This window comes from Aethalodelphis obliquidens, unplaced genomic scaffold (genome assembly GCF_003676395.1).
Source record: "Aethalodelphis obliquidens isolate GAN/ISIS:26980383/991018 unplaced genomic scaffold, ASM367639v1 scaffold81, whole genome shotgun sequence".
In the NCBI taxonomy this organism is placed as follows: Eukaryota; Metazoa; Chordata; class Mammalia; order Artiodactyla; family Delphinidae; genus Aethalodelphis; species Aethalodelphis obliquidens.
Genome location: NW_020838025.1, coordinates 248,535 through 266,675, shown reverse-complemented (window position 1 = coordinate 266,675; position 18,141 = coordinate 248,535). Strand labels below are relative to the sequence as shown.

Genomic DNA, 18,141 nt, shown 5'->3' with positions numbered 1-18,141 from the left:
ACAGGAATTTCATTTAAAAGGGAGGATTGGATTTTGCAAGAATCCAGAATGTTTGTAATGAAAACTGTTTGGTTTTATTAGTATTAGTTGGTGTGCTTGCTAATATTCAGTCATTTTCTATTTAGGAATGGTCCCCCAGATTCTAGTTTCCACATTGTTGCCTTCTGAATGGAGTCCTTTGTGACCCATTGTGATTACATTGCATTTTCCTTGTGTTCTTTCAAAGCGTTCTGACTCTGCCTTAATTTTGGTCAGGGGATGGTGGGAGGAGGGTGGCAGCAGGGGAATGAGGTCAGCAATACTTTCAGAATGTTGTCAAAGGAGATTTTTAAATTGTCAAAAATTGCCTAGTAAGTAATATCAAGCTTGGTATCTATTAATAAAGCAAACATTTAGGATAGGAGTTTGGGTCAGAAATGAATGTCCTAAGGCCTTCACAGGAGCATTTGCTCCTGGGTGCCCCAGCATTTCTCTGACCTCTTCTGGACACTTCCATAGCAGTCATAAGCCAGGCTGATGATTACAGTGATTTTTAAGATACCAAAATGAAAATGTTGTGTGAAAATGTTTTGGGAGCAAAAAACCAAGGGCGTAGTCCGATTGGGAGAGAACAGAGCTGAAAACAGTTTTGCTCATAAAGGCTTCCTTAAACCTTACTTATGCAGGGCAAGAACCATCAGTGAAGAAATTTTGCCACCAAGCCAGATATGTGGCATATATGTTATAAATAGATGCCTGGCCTATTTAAAATGTTCAACACCAAAATACATAGTGGCCAGGACTTTTTGAAAAATACAGTAGTAATTGAGAAAGAAGTGATTTGAAACCATTCCCACTTAATATTGTTGCTTCTTGTGCACATTTTCCTGGATATTTTTTTAAAGCCTCAAAGAAAAAATGGACAAAAGTGTAGTCAATCCTAATCATTTACAGATTTCCTATTTGCTAATTCGCCTACTGGCTAAAATTTATTTGTTACCCCCAAATCAATATTCACGGTGCTTTCGAGGTCATTTACAGACATACACAGATTGATGAAAGATTTCCATCACTCTGCACACATGTACCCAGCTGAGGTCCAACAAGGAGACTGTAAACAAGGGTCCTTCTCTCAGTCTATTTAGTGCCACGTTTTTCACATATTCTGTGCTTTTTGTTAGTGATTTAACTGTTTAAAATGGCCCCCAAGCCTAGAGCTGAAGTGCTGTCTAGTGTTCCTCAGTGCAAGAAGGCTGTGATGTGCCTTACAGAGAAAAGACATGTGTTGAATAAGCTTCATTCAGGTATGAGTTGTAGTGCTATTGGCTGTGACTTCAATGTTAATGAATCAATGATATATATTAAATCAGAAATTAAACAGAAACAGACATAAAACAAGATTATGTATTGATCAGTTGATGAAAATACTGTGTGATCAGAGGCTCATAGGAACCTAACACTATTTTCCAAAGGTCAATGATTCAGTATTTGTTAATTCAATGTTAGTGTTGACTTTAGAACAAAACCCATCAAATAACGAGAAGCAGCCCTATTCATAATTCCTGTTAATCCATTCGCATGGGAAAGCATCAGTGATCTACTAAGTAGGGATCCACGTTAAATAAACTTAAACCCACAATTAAGTGCGAGCAGAGAGGTTCATGCTATCCACTTTATTCATTTGCTGCTTGTGGCAATCATATTTATTTGAGATTTTTATTATTTTACTGAGAGTTTCCCCAGGATTACTTGACACATGCAGAAATCTCTTTAAAACACACATGAACATTCACACACACAGCACCAGAAAAGTAGCCTCTGTGGAATGTACATGTATCAACATAGAAATATTTCTTGTGTATAGTGCCTAAAATTCTATTTTCAGTTAGCAAGCTATTGATGCTGTTGGAAAGCATGGCATATAGATAAGAAAGGGGGATCATGTGACATTAGAAGCCATTGGCATTCAAAGACAGGCCAAGGATTGCCCCTTCTTGAGGTAGACATGTAGCAGGTTTCCAGTGTATCTGGAATTCTGCCATGTCTAATCATGTCTGGCAATGAGTAGAGTGGTTGTGTCTCTGGTCTGTTGCCTGAGAGGGCCAGGAGCCTCCTAAGATAGAGAGAGCTCATCTCAGAGGAATAAAAAGTCAAGCTCAACAAAAATGTCCCTTGAATAAAGCCTTTCCCATCAGAGAAGTGATTCTGAATATAGTTCAGCTTTTGCTGTTGCAGTCTTCCCCCAAACCAGGCCCATTGGTCCTTGTGGTTCTTGGGAGAGGGAGGTATGGAGATAAAATCTAAGAGAGCTCTTCACCTGGAGGCACCATGAGCCCTCCTGGGAACTCCTCTAGGACAATGATGATGGAAAAGAGGCATTCTCCCTGTATCACAGGGCTCCAACCCCAGAGGTTATGGATGGGGTCTGGGGCAGGAGGTCGTAGAGGTAAAGCCAGTATAGAGAGTGGAGACCTGAGGAGAGTGGACTTGTACAGGAGACACACGTGTGGCTCCCTGCCATCCTGTGCCAGGGACTCAGAAGGGACAATTGTACTTAGAAATATGGGTTGTCATGACATGGGCCCATTTGTACTTACAGACTGGAAAGGCAAGAAGAAATAGGCCTGATTCATCTAAGTATGGGACCGTCTTTACTTCCTGATATTAGATTCCCCTGTTTTCATTTTCCGTGTTTCTCTATTGTCTAATCTGATAGTTCTCCCCTGGATGGACATTAGAATCACTGAGGAAGCCTTAAAAAATGCCTAGACCACCTCAAAGATTCTGATTTAAGTGATCAGGGATCTATCCTTGGCATCTGTATGTTTAAAGGCTTCTAAGGTGATTCACATGGTTAGCCAGGGTTGAAAAATACTGCTGTACAACATATCACTGAGAATTTTCACCCTCCATCATCCATCCTATTCTGTCCAGAGGAAGGTTAGGCAAGAACCCTGCTACGTGTCCACCTCAAGAAGATGCACTTCGGGGTCTGCCTTTGAGTACGAAAGGCCTCCATGCCACTTTCCTGTCTGTTTGCCCCACTGTGAAGAATTCATCTGTTTTTACCCTTTCTTCCCGGCCACTACAGACTCCAAATTCTGATGCTTTCTTCTTCCGTGGACTCAGCACTAGCTGCTGGTGATAAGGCTGACACTGAGGAGGGAGGGACGCTGTGGCGACAGAAAGGCAGGGAGCAGACAAAGTAAAGAAGGGGGCGTGGCAAGGGGAGAATAAAGGCTAATTGGGAAAGAGTGGAGGAGGAGAAAGCAATGGAGCATGCTCACTGCTTCTCACACACTCCCACCTAATGTAGCCAAAGTGTGGAGGGGAGAGGGTGAGCTTGGAGCCACGCACACCTAAGTGCAAGTCCTGGGCTTCCATCATTTACTAGCTGCTTGATCTTGGGGAAACTACTTATTCTTGTACAACAAAGAAGTGGGGAAGCTCAGGGATTCAAAACAAGTCTGCCTGATTTAAGGACTCCAGACATTTTCTCAGTTTATACAGCATGTCCTAATCTATACCCTCACAATAGACCCTGGTAATGAATACAGTAATTAATAACATCCCAGATGGTAGTTGAGCTTGTTTTTAAATTCCTATGATCAAAGAAGTTGGGGAAATGTTACAAGAAGATTAGTTGGGAAAAAAATGGTGTGCCACTTATTATCAGCGTAGAACATTCAGAATTGTCATTCATAAGAAGTAAGCTCATTACTAATAGATTACTTTTCTTGTCTTTATGTGACTATTTTCTTGAATTAAAAATAAACTTTTTTCTTACTGCAAAAGCAACACCTGTTCACCTAATACAAATTGGAAAATAATGATAAGCAAATAAAACAAAATTAAACACACTCATAATCCCTCCACCCAGATATAACTGCTGTAAAGGCCTTTTAGACTTTCTTTGTTTTTATACAGATTTTCAAAAATCGTAATATACACTTTCTTTCACTTTATAAACATCTGGTCAACAGCATTCCACGCCAATACATTGGCCTTTACTACATCATTTTTTATGTCTGCTCACTAAGGTGAAATAATTTTATTTGTTTTTAAACCACATTTGTTTACTCAGATGTCAGAAACCCACAGATAAGGAAACATCTGAAGAGCCCAGGTGTGTCTATGTGGAGAGGTTGAGTAATTCAACGTGCAAAATATAAAAACAATTTTAACCAGCTTGACAGTGGTGCGTCTGTTTTCTATGGCCCGTCTACCCATGAGTCTACCGCCGACTTCAAAGAAAAGTCAGCACAGAGGGGATCCAGAGGATAAGGTGCAAAACGAGAATCAAACCCATGATAAGAGATTAAAGGAAGGTTGATCAAGGCCCCAGCATAAAAGTGCTAGCCCATGACTTGCCTTGGCCCATGGCCCCAAAATATTCATCAGAGCAGAGCTCTCTTTGAAGTGATTGGAAGCGCCTGTGCTCAGATGAGCTCTCTGGTCAAAGGGCAGTTTTAAAAGTGGCATAGAAGGGGTTGGCAGAGTTGCCTCTCCCTCTCTTGTCTTCACATCCCTCACAAATTGCTTGAATGCTGCTTCTTTGGTTTGTTGTCCAGATGTAAGTAGTGTAACTGGGTATCAAGTGAGCAATTCAACCCAAGAGGGAAAGGATCAACTTTTTCCATTATGGGAGATGTGGGAAGTAGGGCTGCAAGAACGTGGCAGTGGATTTGCGCTCATGAGCATGGAACTGCAGCCACTGCTCGACCTTTTCAGGCAAGGCAGCTGGTACTTCCAGAGAGGCAGTGAGACTTGTTCATTCCTCTCCCTGTTCGTTCTACTTGCTCGTTACTTGTTTGCTGCTCTCCCAAATAGGAGTTTTTGGCTCTTTGTGGTGTTAGGACATAAACCATCCATTTCCTCAGAGAAGAGAGGAAAAAAGAAGTGCTCCCAAAATGGCAGTTGCCTTTACAACATTCAGCTTACATTTTTAAAAGTATGTTAAAAGACAAGAATTATATAAAATTGCTAAAAATGTGTGCTTAGAATGTCTTTAGGTAGCAGTTCTTTCAGGCTCCAATTTTCTGGTTTTTCACTCTACACGATAATCTTCCGTTCTTTAGGGTCTTTATTTTTACTTCCCCTGTTATCTAATCTTCATTTCCTTCAAAGTGCAAGGGATTTGCATTTTCTCTCTACCTTTTTAAGGTCAATTTCTTAATCTTTACTTGAGGTTTCAAGTTAGAAATTTTACTGACAAGTCTTTACTGAGCACAACGTTAGGCCCTGAGAGAAAACTGGAAAAGGTATCTCCTCCTTTACTGGAACCACAGTCCCGGTGAAGAGACAATGGATTTTCCAACAAAAAAATGAATGTGATGTCAGCCGATATGGGCTTTGTAAGGACAATCCTTCATGAAGAAGGAGAATTTGAACTGGGCCTTGAATATACCTGAATTATGGTCAAAGTTACAGAAGCAGAGAACTGTAAGGTGTTTCATAGCAGAAAATGAATACATTCATTAAATTGGGGCAGATGGCTCATGTTAGAAAGTAGTGAAAGAAGCTTCACTAGGTATAGTGAAGTAGAATAGTTCAGAACTATAGTTCATAGTTAGAATGTGCTGTGACTCTGGATTTTATTATGAATGCAAGAAGATTATACTGAAAACTTGGAAGTGGAAAATGGCGTACTGAAATGACAGGACAATGTGAATCTGACTGACACACAGGATGAATGGGGTGGGGAGAGACCTGGGGCCGTAGTTTGGTTGAAAGGGCATGAATAGAGCCTGAGAGAGGAGGGCCCAAGAAAGAATAGAAACTGGGACCTGGAAGGATGGATGGACTCCGGAGGCTGTGAAATGAGAGCTGGTCTGACCTGCAGGAGCTGGGGAGGGGGGAGTGTAGGAGGAAGGAAGAAGGGGGCTCACTGATGATTCAGTAATGTCATCACACATAAACTTAACTGCATGACTTTTACTGAAGTGCTAGGTGATGGGATTACAAAGAGGTTAAGTTCATCAACAGAATGGTTAGGAAGACACAGTAGGTATTCACCTGAGAAATTCAAAGTAGCCTCATCTAAAGCCTCTTTAAGACTGAGTGAGGCAGTGAGCTCTCAGGAGTTCAGAGAAAGAAATTTTCCCTAAAATTTGGAGTCATGGGAGCTTCAGGAAGAGATGGGACATAAGATGAACCTTGAATAGTGGGTAGAATTTGGAAAGAATGGGAGGAGGAGTTAAAAGGGTGGGGTGAGGGGGAGAGAAACAAAGGCATGAGGTAGAGAAGCACAGGAGTGTTTGTGGCACGTGGAGTTAGCCCATCTGGCTGGAGCAGAGTTTGTATGAAAACTCAGAGAGGAAAAAAAAAGAGAAGGTAGAGACTTTTGATTAGCCAAGTTAAAGAGTTTGTAATTTAACCTGGGCAACGTCAAGCCACTGACATTTTTGAGCAAGGGAGTGGCCAGAGCAAAAGGGTATTTGGTGAAGTTTAATCTGTGAACGATGCTCGACATATGTATAAAAGTAGGGAGGCAATACTAGCAAGAGGAGTAGTTAGATGAGTTCTGGTCAAAAGGGATGAAGATGTAAAACTGATCATCTAAAGAGTATAGAGAAGAGGCAAAAGAGTTACTGATAAGCCCAAGGGAGAGCAAGAAATACAGAATTTTACTCGAGATTTCAAACACCGAAGGCTGTGATAACGATTGTGCTGTAGACCAAAGTATGAACGTCCAGAGAGGACTGGTTTGGAGGCAGCCCAGAGAGTTAAGTCTTAAAGAGATGGAACCTGAGATGACAGCCAGGCAAACGTGTCCAGAAGCAGTTAGAAGCAGGGGCTTGAGGCTTAGCTGAAAGACAGATTTACCATTCCTAGTTGGAAAATTCCACAGAGCTCAGCAATCCTTAAAAGTGTTTAATTAACTTATTTATTCAGAAAGTGAAGTATTTTCAGAAGCTCACTTGAGAATTTATACTCTCTTGATGCAGATGAATTCTCAATTGCTCTTTTGTTTTCCTTGCGAAACAGTTCCACTTGTATGAGAAAGAACGAGGGGAGGGCAGTGGAAGGGTTTCCTCAGTATTCCAGGTGTAGAAGTTGTGGGCATTGAGCCTCCTGTACGTAATATTCTTCTCTTCAGTGGTAATACTTTATGAAGATTTTATACATCTTTCTGTCAATTGCCACACCCACCACAGTCAGTGTTTTGCACACTGTAAATACCCAGTGTTGGTTGATCTGCACTTTCATCATAAATCTCAAAGATAAAATAGTGGACATAAGAAAAACTAACAAGCTTACAGCTAATCTTATAATGACAGACCCTACATAGACAAATGCAGAGCGGATATCAAATTTGAATTGCGAAAATTTTGTAAGCGAAGTACAAGAAGCAATCACTGTAGCTTCAGATCTTTACTAAAACGATAAAATCCATTAACAATCCCACATGCCTTGGAGCCAGCCTCCTAGACATTCAAAGGTCACAGCACCTTGAAGAGCGGAGCCAACAGCCCAAGTTATCAGAGTGAAGAGTGACTCCAGGCCCAGGATGGCTAAGGCAGACCTTCATTCATTTTTTTGTGTGTGTGTGGTACGCGGGCCTCTCACCGCTGTGGCCTCTCCTGTTGCGGAGCACAGGCTCCAGACGCGCAGGCTCAGCGGCCATGGCTCACGGGCCCAGCCGCTCCGCGGCATGTGGGATCTTCCCGGACTGGGGCACGAACCCGTGTCCCCTGCATCGGCAGGCGGACTCTCAACCACTGCGCCACCAGGGAAGCCCTGCATTCATTTTTTCATCTGACATAGGAACTAGCAAGAACCTCAGTTATTTAAAGGAGGGGGTGAGACATAGGATAGGAGGACCCAGACCTCTCGAGAATAAAACCAACCAACTACAGTAAAGGAAGGAGGACTATACACAGATAATATTCGTCATTCTACCTGAATCCACAGTTACACAAGTAAAAAGAGGAGCATCAGTCTGGTTGACTAGATCATAAAGAAGCAACTTGTCTCTTTTTTCCCCTTCCAAACTTACAAAAATACACCCTTCATTTTATCTTATCCTTTCTCTGGTCTTTCAGCCGCTCGACTGATCCAGAACATGGATGCCACTGCTGAGCCTTGTACAGACTTTTTCAAATACGCCTGCGGAGGCTGGTTGAAACGCAACGTCATTCCTGAGACCAGCTCCCGTTACAGTAACTTTGACATTCTAAGGGATGAATTAGAAGTCATTTTGAAAGGTTAGTGGAGTTTGTGTCTATGCATCAAAGATTTCTCTATTAATGTATCCATTTCTTAAGATACAGCTCTTAGCGATTACAGGGAGTATCGCAAAAGACTAAAGTCGATAATCCCTCCAAGTTTTGTGGACCACCGCTGAGTCACTCTGAGGGTGGTAGACGCTGAAATGGATATGTTGGCATCTCTTAGCATTCCTGCCTTCATTTGTAGGTACACACGATAAAGCTCTATTATCCCTGGAGATGGGATCTTTATGCCATTTTACAGAAGAAACTAAATTATTGCCAGTAAACACCACCTGCATGTTCTTTCTACCCTGGCCCTGTGTTGTGGTCACTGTGAGATGTTACTGAGATTTGCCTTCCCAGAGTAGGTATATCTGTTCTAACCCAGTTAAGACACTCTCCCTGGGAAGTTGAGAAAGCAGTGTCTAGTCCTTTGCTATCCTCCATTCTCTGTTCTCCTCTTTTAGAAGTTACTTTGTAAAAAAAAAAAAAAAAAAAAAAAATTCGCTATTTTCTAATATCCAAACAAGAAGAACAGTACATTCATTTCATCTGGAGCATGGACAGTACTATCACACAAAGATAGTTATTTTCAAACCATCAAGAAGACTATCACATTAAATTCCAAATTCCTCTGTAGTATTTGTTTTCTTTTTAATGTCAATTTCAAAAAAAAGTAACTTCTCTATGGTAGAGCACTACACATCACTGTTCACACACACATACACACACAAAGCTAAGCTGGGTGATGAAACTGACTCTCAGTTCTGCACCAGGAATAATGATCTGGTGTAAGGGGTTTGGTTTTTCCTATAGGGTTTTGGAATAGGAGATGTGTGAACATATGTACAAAAGTTTTTTTTACCAAACCTGCATTGAAAATGTTAATTGCAGCTGCAAATAAGCAATTGTACTGATGTGTTTTATCAATACCCTATTTCAGATGTCCTTCAGGAACCCAAAACTGAAGACATAGTAGCAGTGCAGAAAGCAAAAACATTGTATAGATCTTGTATAAATGAATGTAAGTGCTCTGTATTTTATTTTATTAGGAGTATGCCAAAATATGCATAGTCTTCATAATATATTTATATTCATTATTTTCAAAAGCTGCTATTGATAGCAGAGGTGGAGTTCCTCTACTCAGACTGTTACCAGATATATATGATTGGCCAGTGGTGACAGAAAACTGGAACCAAACATATGGTAAGGCAATTTTCCTTCTTTTAAAAAAAAATTATTTCCATATAAAATCTGTTATTATTACAGTATCATATTAATGCACTAAAGCATCTAATGATACACTTCACCTTTCATTGCTTTAGGTTCTTCTTGGACAGCTGAGAAATCTATTGCACAGCTGAATTCTAAATATGGGAAAAAAGTCATTATTAATTTTTTTGTTGGCACTGATGATAAAAACTCTATGAACCATGTAATTCATGTAAGTTTGTGTGGCCAACAGCCAAAGTTACTTTAAATTGCAGTAAAACTTCCACACACGTTGTTATTGATATTTAGAAATAAGGCATATTCTCATTTGAATTGCATGAGCAAGGTGGTAATAAGTTCAAGGACAGATGCCTGGATTCCCAATTTTGAAAGTGTTTTCTTGATGCTGTGGTTTAGACATTCAACTCTCCTTCCTGCTACCTTTGTTTTAGATACCTCTCCCTTTATAAAAACAAATGATAAGAAAGGAAAGACTCCAGGTTTCTCCTGTTTAGAAAAAGCACCTGCTTTCTCTGTATGTTCATGAAAGGAGCATGGTCTGGTTTACATAAGTAATACAGGTCAGAAATTAGAAATTCCTAATTGATTCCAAAAAGATCATAGAAATGGGATTTTTAACACAATTTTGGTTCTTGCTAAAGAATGTCTGTACTTTTTTCTCAATTAAGGTAAACAGAATCCCATTCTTTTTAAGTGGCTTTATTTGATTTTTTTAAAGTGTAAGCCACTCATTTAGGTTTACCTAGGACAAGATTTACTTAACTGAGTATGTTCGGAATAGAGTGAAACATCTAGGGACTTTTGTTTAGTCTCCTGTAAAAGAAACTAACCAAAAGTTGCAGGTCACAGAAGCATAATTATGTCACTGTTGCATAAATCTTTATAGTCATTTTTATTAAAATCATGAAAGAGACTGAACCCAACTCTTGCCTACAGTGGACTCCTTTCTCTCCTCCTACGTTCTCTCCTTTGGCTATCAAGTGCCAGTATCCTGCATGATCGCCATGAGGGGGTTTCCTAAGGAGGGTCAGGAGGTTGAAGAAGGGGCAGGGCTCTTCCCGTGGGGATGCCTTTTGGCTCTTTCCTTACCAGTCCTCTGGGTTCTGTTTCTTTTGTATTGGCCTGGCCCTTTACAGCTGCTAGGATTCTCACTCTCACCCATAAATGCTCTAGTTTACCTCATCCATCTTACCGTGCGGCGCGTAAGAGGGACTCTCACAAAGCCGCGAGTATGTCCACAAGTTTTTGCTAGGTATCCAAGGTGTCCAGAAGTTTCTGCTAGGTATCCAAGGTGGACTGGACACACTAGAACCGAGATGAGTTACCTCTTTCACACACTCAGCTGGCAGCTGGGTCTGCTGGCGTCCTGAGCAGGACAGCTTTGGAGAGAACTGAGGAGGAATCTCCTCTATCCCCTTAGGGTAGAGGATCTCAAAATAATCAAGATTTCTGCTAGCTTAGAATTTCTTGACTTACCATAGAGGTTTTCCACCTTTTTTTTTTTTTTTTCTGTCCCAATTAAGGGTGGGGGTAGAAGAGAATGTCCCTCAGGGAGCATATTAGAATCTCAGGAAGCCAAAATGTCCTGTAAAAGTGTAATGCTCCCTAGTCCTAGATTCTAACATGTATTTGTTCACCTCCCCCTTTGTTATGCATTAAAAATCCTTCCCCGTGTGTGTTTTTTTTTGTTCAAGATTTCTTTGGTTTTTCTCAAATATCTGCAGCACAGACTTCCAGATTATCTAGCTACCCATCAGTTTAACACTTGGAAGCAGTAGCGTGGAAACCATTTCCTATGTATTCACTCAGTGTCTGCTTGTTACCCTTATAAAGAACAAGAATGCTAGGATCTTTTTTGTTTTTTTAACATCTTTATTGGAGTATAATTGCTTTACAGTGGTGTGTTAGTTTCTGCTTTATAACAAAGTGAATCAGCTATACATATACAAATATCCCCATATCCCCTCCCTCTTGCGTCTCCCTCCCTCCTACCCTCCCTATCCCACCCCTCCAGGCAGTCACAAAGCACCGAGCTGATCTCCCTGTGTTATGCGGCTGCTTCCCACTAGCTATCTATTCTACATTTGCTAGAACACTAGGATCTTGCTCATACATAGATAGGCGTGCTTGTAATTTGTCCAACTGTTCTATATCAACTGAATATTTTCTTCTTCGCATATTTTTGTATAGATTGACCAGCCTCGACTTGGCCTGCCTTCCAGAGACTACTATGAATGCACTGGAATATATAAAGAGGTAAAAACAAAAACAGAAATCCAACAAAATAAAATGAAACTACAGAATTTAAACTTAACGCTCTATGTCCTTCACTCAGGCAGATACTGAAAATCACACATAATAGTGAGCTTCCTTTGACTGAATGAATATTCTAAACTAAGAAACAAAGAAACTTGAAATTCCTTGTTCGTGTCTTGACCTTAGTACTTAAGTCACGTGACCCATTTTGAAAAGTCAATTTTAAATGTTTTATTTTCTCTATAAATTTGATCATTTAAAAAATGAACAGGTTAATCATGGTCTAGGTCAGTGCCAGTGAGGACCAGGGAATGGTCCAGTATCAGACACATCATACTCTGCAGCACTTTTCTAGAACCTTCTGATTTGACTTTCAGGGGACTACCCAGATAGGGGCACTGGGTTCAGACAAACCTTTGCAGTCACCTTCTGATTCTAACATTCATCATACCGCACAGAACTGCTTCGCTTTGCCTCACAGCCTTGCCTCCCTCAAGCTGGTGTTGATGTGCTTTTGCTTCTTGATATAAAGGAACCATAGATGATAAACTTAGCAGTGTAATATATTATTAGGTATTTGGGGAAGGTGTTGGTTCCATAAATGTTTTCCTCATTATTTTGTAGCTCAGAAGTAAGTTAAGTTTACCTTTGATTATTCTGATGGGTCACGATGGTGGTGTGGCTGAAATTACTTCTTAATTAAAATTATTAGCTTTATATGTTTATACTGAGTGTGCATTTTGCCTCATTATTAAATTCAAAATAGCATGGAATAAATTCATTGTAAAGTATCTTTTTGAGTAGCTACACAGCATTGAAATGAAGAAAAAGATGTATTGTAAAAGTCCACAGTTAATAACACAGACAGTCAAATGGGTATGGGACATTTGAGTTCATTATAGGTATTGTGTGGCTTGCAGCTATTGGCTTTATGAGCTGTCTAGCTGCTTCCTATTGCAGAGTTGAGGGTGAGTGAAGAATTTTGGCTCATTATACTACATTTTCATTGTCATCAACTAGGATGTTTTTCAAATTTAGGATTTTGTCCTAAAAACATGCAAATTTGTCCAATCCTAAAAAGATGTATTTTTTTTTTTTGTATTTTAACATTCCTGATATCAAAGTATACCCACCAGTTAGTGTATACATTTAATGTGGTAAAGTTTCTTTTTTGTTTTTTTTCTTTTGGAAAGGATCCTGTTGTTAAGATGATGGTGTATTTGTGCATTTTATGTTCAACGCTATCTCATAATCGAGAAAAGGTCATAATCTAGAGCTGTCTTTCATAGGCTTGGGTCATATGGAAGCATTTTGTTTAACCTGTGGCTGTTTTTTTTTTTTTAATTTTAGATTAGATTATATTTTGAGAAATGCATATTGTATTCCTCTGGTTATTTTAAACTTAAATACCTCAGTTCCTTTTTGTTTTCTGTACTTTCCTTCCTAAAGAGAGAACAGGCCTTAAGGCAATAGAAACTCAAAGGTATTTATTCTTGTAGTTTTTACATGGCAGAATGGTATGTTTTCTTACTACTTAAGGTTACTCATGCACAGACTTTAAGAGCTAAGTGGGACATTAGAGAATTTAGTTCAACCCCTCATTTTACAAATGAGAAAACAGAGACCCAAATAAGTAAAATGATTTGCTTAAGTCATGGATTAGAAGATCTATGTGTCAGGAACATTAATTGTAAGCAATGGAAACCTACTCTAACTTAAATTCTGTAAAAAAAAAATGTTTTCTGTTTGTCACACCTAAATGTAAAGTTCTAGGGATGAATCAGGCATGGTTGGTTCCAGGGGTTCAACTGAACCATCTTATCTCTTTTCCTGTTCTCAAGGTGCTACTTTCTTCTGTGTTGGAGTCCTTCTCTAGCAGGCTTTCTCCATTGTAGCATCAGAGATGATCCCTGGCAGCCTTACAATCCAGAAAAAAGAAATTCTATCTCTCTTATTCCTATCAGTTTCTGAGGAAAGGGCTCTGATTGTTCCTGCTTGAGCTACCTGCCCTTCTCTTGACCAATCACTGTGTCCAGGGAACTGGGCTCTCTGATTGGGTAGTTGGTACTGCCAACCCATCTCTACAGCTCAGGAAGGGAGACCCCTTGATCAATAGTTCCACCAAGAGGAAAGAGAATAGAGGGTTCTGTTATGAGCAGATGAGGAGAAATATCTACTATAGCCCTCCTCATCATGATCCTGTCTCCTGGTTCCCAATCTATTTTTCCTTCTAGATGGTGCTATTTCTATAGAAAAACGTGGAGAGCAAATCTCATTTAAAATTATGAATTAAGCCGGCTCATGTGGATGACACAAGGTGCCAAACAAGACTACATAAACACTCTTTTTCCAGGAGTTTATAATGTAAATTTAATAACACAGTGTTCCTACCAAATGTAAAATAGATAGCTAGTGGGAAGCAGCTGCATAGCACAGGGAGATCAGCTCGGTGCTGTGTGACCGCCTAGGGGGGTGGGATAGGGAGGGTGGGAGGGAGACGCAAGAGGGAGGAGATACGGGGATATATGTATATGCATAGCTGATTCACTTTGTTATATAGCAGAAACTAACACACCATTGTAAAGCAACTATACTCCAATAAAGACGTTACAAAAAAGAAATAACACAGTGTTCTATAGGCCAAATATTAGGCAGAAGGCCACATAGCCATCTATATAAATACTGAACAAATCCATACATTTATTTTAAAAATTGGGATTTATCTGTGTGGCACCTTGTTGTATAAAGTGTCCTTTCCCAGGAAATAAATAGAACTTCCTAAATGTCGTGGCAGACGAAACTGTTCTCAAAATGGGTTCATCAAGGAGCCACTCATGCTGGATGTCTCTTGTTAAAGAGATAGAACCTTATTTCTGAGGTATTCTGATTATCTGAAGAGATCACTTAATGACACATTGCTACCTCAAAGGACAGAAGTAGTGAGATTTGAAACAATCCTATCCCATACAAGAGTATACATTTCCACGCTAGGAAAACAATATGAAAGATACATATTGCCCATAAAAAATAATCATCCCATTCATGGAATTTTAAAATGGAACCAACCAATTACTTCATGTGAGAAAGCTCTCGCTTATTGATTCACTGAAAGGAATGACAACCTTAATTTTCTTGAAAAATCACCACCTCCAGAAGAGTCTCTGAACTCTATGGGGATGAATTGGAATTGGTCTTAAAGTTTCCCTTTCTCTACCTCTTTAGCTTTTCAAGGCTGATTGCTGCCTTGTCCTCCTTCATAAGGAATCTGCAGGTTAGGTACCCAAAATATTTGAGCATAATTGGATCACAGATATGTTTATGTTCTGTGTCTGTCTGAAAAGGTAGAATTAGCCAGGGTAGTGGTTTCTGAACCTAAGGACCACTTTGTGTGTGCCAATGACAGTGCTCTGTGTAGCCACACCTTCATGTTTACGTTCTTCAAGATTCATTTTACTTATTTATACATTAACAAAACATTATTTGAACAGAGCATCTCAGGGCTAAAAGAAAAGTGAGAAAACCACTGATCTAGCAAGTGAGAGCCCTAGGAGGTAACAAAGGAGTTGGAGATTAGAAGCTATATAGTATAATGCTATGGGGCCTGGCAGGGGTGGAGGAGGCCAGAGTCATGAAGAAATTTACAGTGCTTAGAAAAATTTGATGTTCATTAAAAAAAAAAAGGGAAACATTTCAGGGATGAAGATAGAGGACTTGGAATATGGCCAGAATGGTTAGAAGCCAAAAAAGAGGTGATCCGGGGCCTCTTTCAAACACAGTCCAGGGAAATTCTCTAAGCTGTACCTGCTCTGGAAAGAGCACAAGCTGAGTTTTGCAGTCCTTTAGATGAGCAGGTATTGGAACTGAGGGTAAACCTAGAGAGGATTTTGTTTGCCCACTTACCCAAAATACAAGCTCAGAGAAACTGCTCCGGACTTGGACTGCGATTAGAAATCTGATGACATAGGAGGTGAGGGAAACTTACTTAATATACTTACAATTTAACTTTATTTTTATTGAGCTTCTACTATGTGACAGATGCTTTTCTAGGCAGTAAGGATACCAAGGAAACAAGGCAGAAATGGTCCTTATTCACATGGAACTCATGTTCTAATCGGAGGAGATAGATGATAAAGAAACAAGTAAATAAATTAAAGAAACAAGATAAATGGAGATAGTGTTATAAAAGAAATAAAACTGGATGATATGATACAAGATGAATGACTGGGGGTAGGGGTCGGTGGATAATTTAGATGTGATTTGATTTGGTTTTTAAAAAGATTGCTGTGACTGCTGCTTGGTTGACTTGGTAAAACGGATCCTGCAAAGGAAGCGGCTGACCTCATTTTGTACTTTCTGGGCACCAGGTGACTAATAGTCAGGAGGTTTCACCCAGTCCACAAAACCTAAAGGAGCTTTTGAACTTGAGACTTCCTGGATATGACAAAACAAATTTTTTAGATCAACTGAACTCAGTTTGTACAAAGAACTACATGCACCTTCCCAAACATATGCAACAAACCTTAGAAGTTACACAATAAGTTCTCTCATATGAATCTGCAGGCTCTCTCATTAATAACTTGATGAAAGCCCCCACCAGTCCCCATGCTGGTCCGTAGTGGATCCTCTTGTAACCTGTGTTTCTCCTACTCCAGAGCCCTGCTAGGATTGGGGGCTGTTTCTCACTTCCTGTCCCCAGGAATGGCTGCGGGATTCTCTGTGTCTGTGCCCTTCTTTGGGGAGTAAGCCTCTGTGTTCTGGCAGCTGCATGATCCCTGACATGCTGCTTCAAGTGGGAAAAAATCCCAAGCCTTCTGAGAGGAAATATCTCTCTCCTGCTGGGGGCCCCTGTGTGTTCCCTCAGGAAACTTTTCTGTGTAACACTATTAAATAACACCACCGGCATCAGTGGCTAGGAATAAGACAGTTCTGTGACTTTTCGGTCACTGCATGCTCCACATTATGTCTTGGAAAGGGAAGGGCAGAAAATTGGTAAGAGCTAGGTGTCCCGGAACAGAAACTTTCAAAGTGAAACCCCTGGTCCATAGCTGTTGGCACACCAAGGTACAGAAATATTGGCCAACCTGCCCAGAGAGCTCTCTGTTCCTCCCTGGCACTTGCTGTTACTTATTAACAAAGATACCAAGTATGAAGGACAATAGTGGAATGGCATCACTCTCTTGCTCTTTGGCAACTCTAACAAATATCAGCTTTCTTCTAAGCAGGAGAAGTCCAACTTCTGAACAGAGCCAATATATAAATATTATTGCCTGGTCCTGCAATATGAAGATAGTCCTAATTAGAGTAACAGTTCATGGTGTTGGGTACCGGTAAATATCATCTCACCAATAGTGTGTAATTTAAAAGTTCACAAAACTGCAATTAGGGATTTTACCCAACCATTTAAAACCAATTAGCGTCTTTGAACCTGCTATTATAAGCATTAGGATTTGCAGTGTTTTATTTTTAAAGGAAGGACTACATAGACATTTAGGTTTGGGGGGTTTTTTCATTTGTTTTTGTTTTTGTTTTGTCACATAAAGGATTCACTGTATCAAAGCTTCAACTAGGCTACCTTACGACTGTCGAAAACGGTAGCTGCCTCTGACCCTTATCGTAATAACTAGTTGCTCTCTTAGTGACAGAAAAGAAAAATTGACATCTGATTTAAAAAATATCCTGGCCAATGTACTTTTTAAATGTTAAAATATGTGTTGATTACTTTTTCGCCAAATTATGACAATTGCTATTATTTGGCATTTTAAAAATCTAGAAGTATCTCAAGGAAGAAAATCAATACCTTAAGGTAGAATCATATCTTGTAGAAAGGGTTTAACAGCAGCAGTAAGCCTGGGTTCTGACAGCTACTAGATAAATTTGGAAGCCAGGAAAGATAATCAAGATACTAAGACATGTTTTAATCAGTCACATTGTAATAGGTTGCCAGGTAGTGGAGCTCATTAAAGGAAGTAGTGTATTCCATGTAAGTGTATTAAATATTCAAGCATCTCAGAAGTTCATGGTATAATATGCTTCCAGTTTTCTGGGAAACTTTACCAGCTCAGAAGACTAGAAGCATTTTCCAAAGTTCTTCTGCTTGCCAAATTCTATGGTCTTTAAATAGATCTGTAAGGATAAAGATACTGGAGTTAAAACCAGTTTGCAGAGTCAACGAAATGGAGGAGAACACTCTTATTATTGTTTTCTCACCTCATTAATGAAAAAGCATCCCATAGAGTAAAAAAAAAAACTCAGTAGATTGATACTGGAAAATTTTAATTACCATTTCCTTCATAGTCAGTAGTAATTCCCTGCTGAATGCAGATGAATTTATATGATTTGAAATGCAGTTAATTCAAAGCACTGCATGCTTGTACTTTGGAATAGTTGGTCCCATGAGGTATGAACTCAGACATATTTGTTTTCTTCAAAGTGAAACAAGAATTCTGATTACTTTTTAATA

At 39.8% G+C, this 18,141-nt stretch overlaps 1 protein-coding gene across 2 annotated transcripts in view; it reads left to right on the top strand.

Annotated features, from left to right (window-relative positions):
- MME (membrane metalloendopeptidase) overlaps window positions 1-18,141 on the top strand; it is a 91,083-nt gene that overhangs the window by 24,457 nt on the left and 48,485 nt on the right. For both annotated transcript variants that reach the window (XM_027092810.1, XM_027092809.1), the window contains exons 4-8: window positions 8,025-8,186; window positions 9,136-9,216; window positions 9,303-9,398; window positions 9,518-9,636; window positions 11,616-11,681. In XM_027092810.1, coding sequence (XP_026948611.1) covers window positions 8,025-8,186; window positions 9,136-9,216; window positions 9,303-9,398; window positions 9,518-9,636; window positions 11,616-11,681 — 524 coding nt within the window. The remainder of the gene's footprint in view (window positions 1-8,024; window positions 8,187-9,135; window positions 9,217-9,302; window positions 9,399-9,517; window positions 9,637-11,615; window positions 11,682-18,141) is intronic.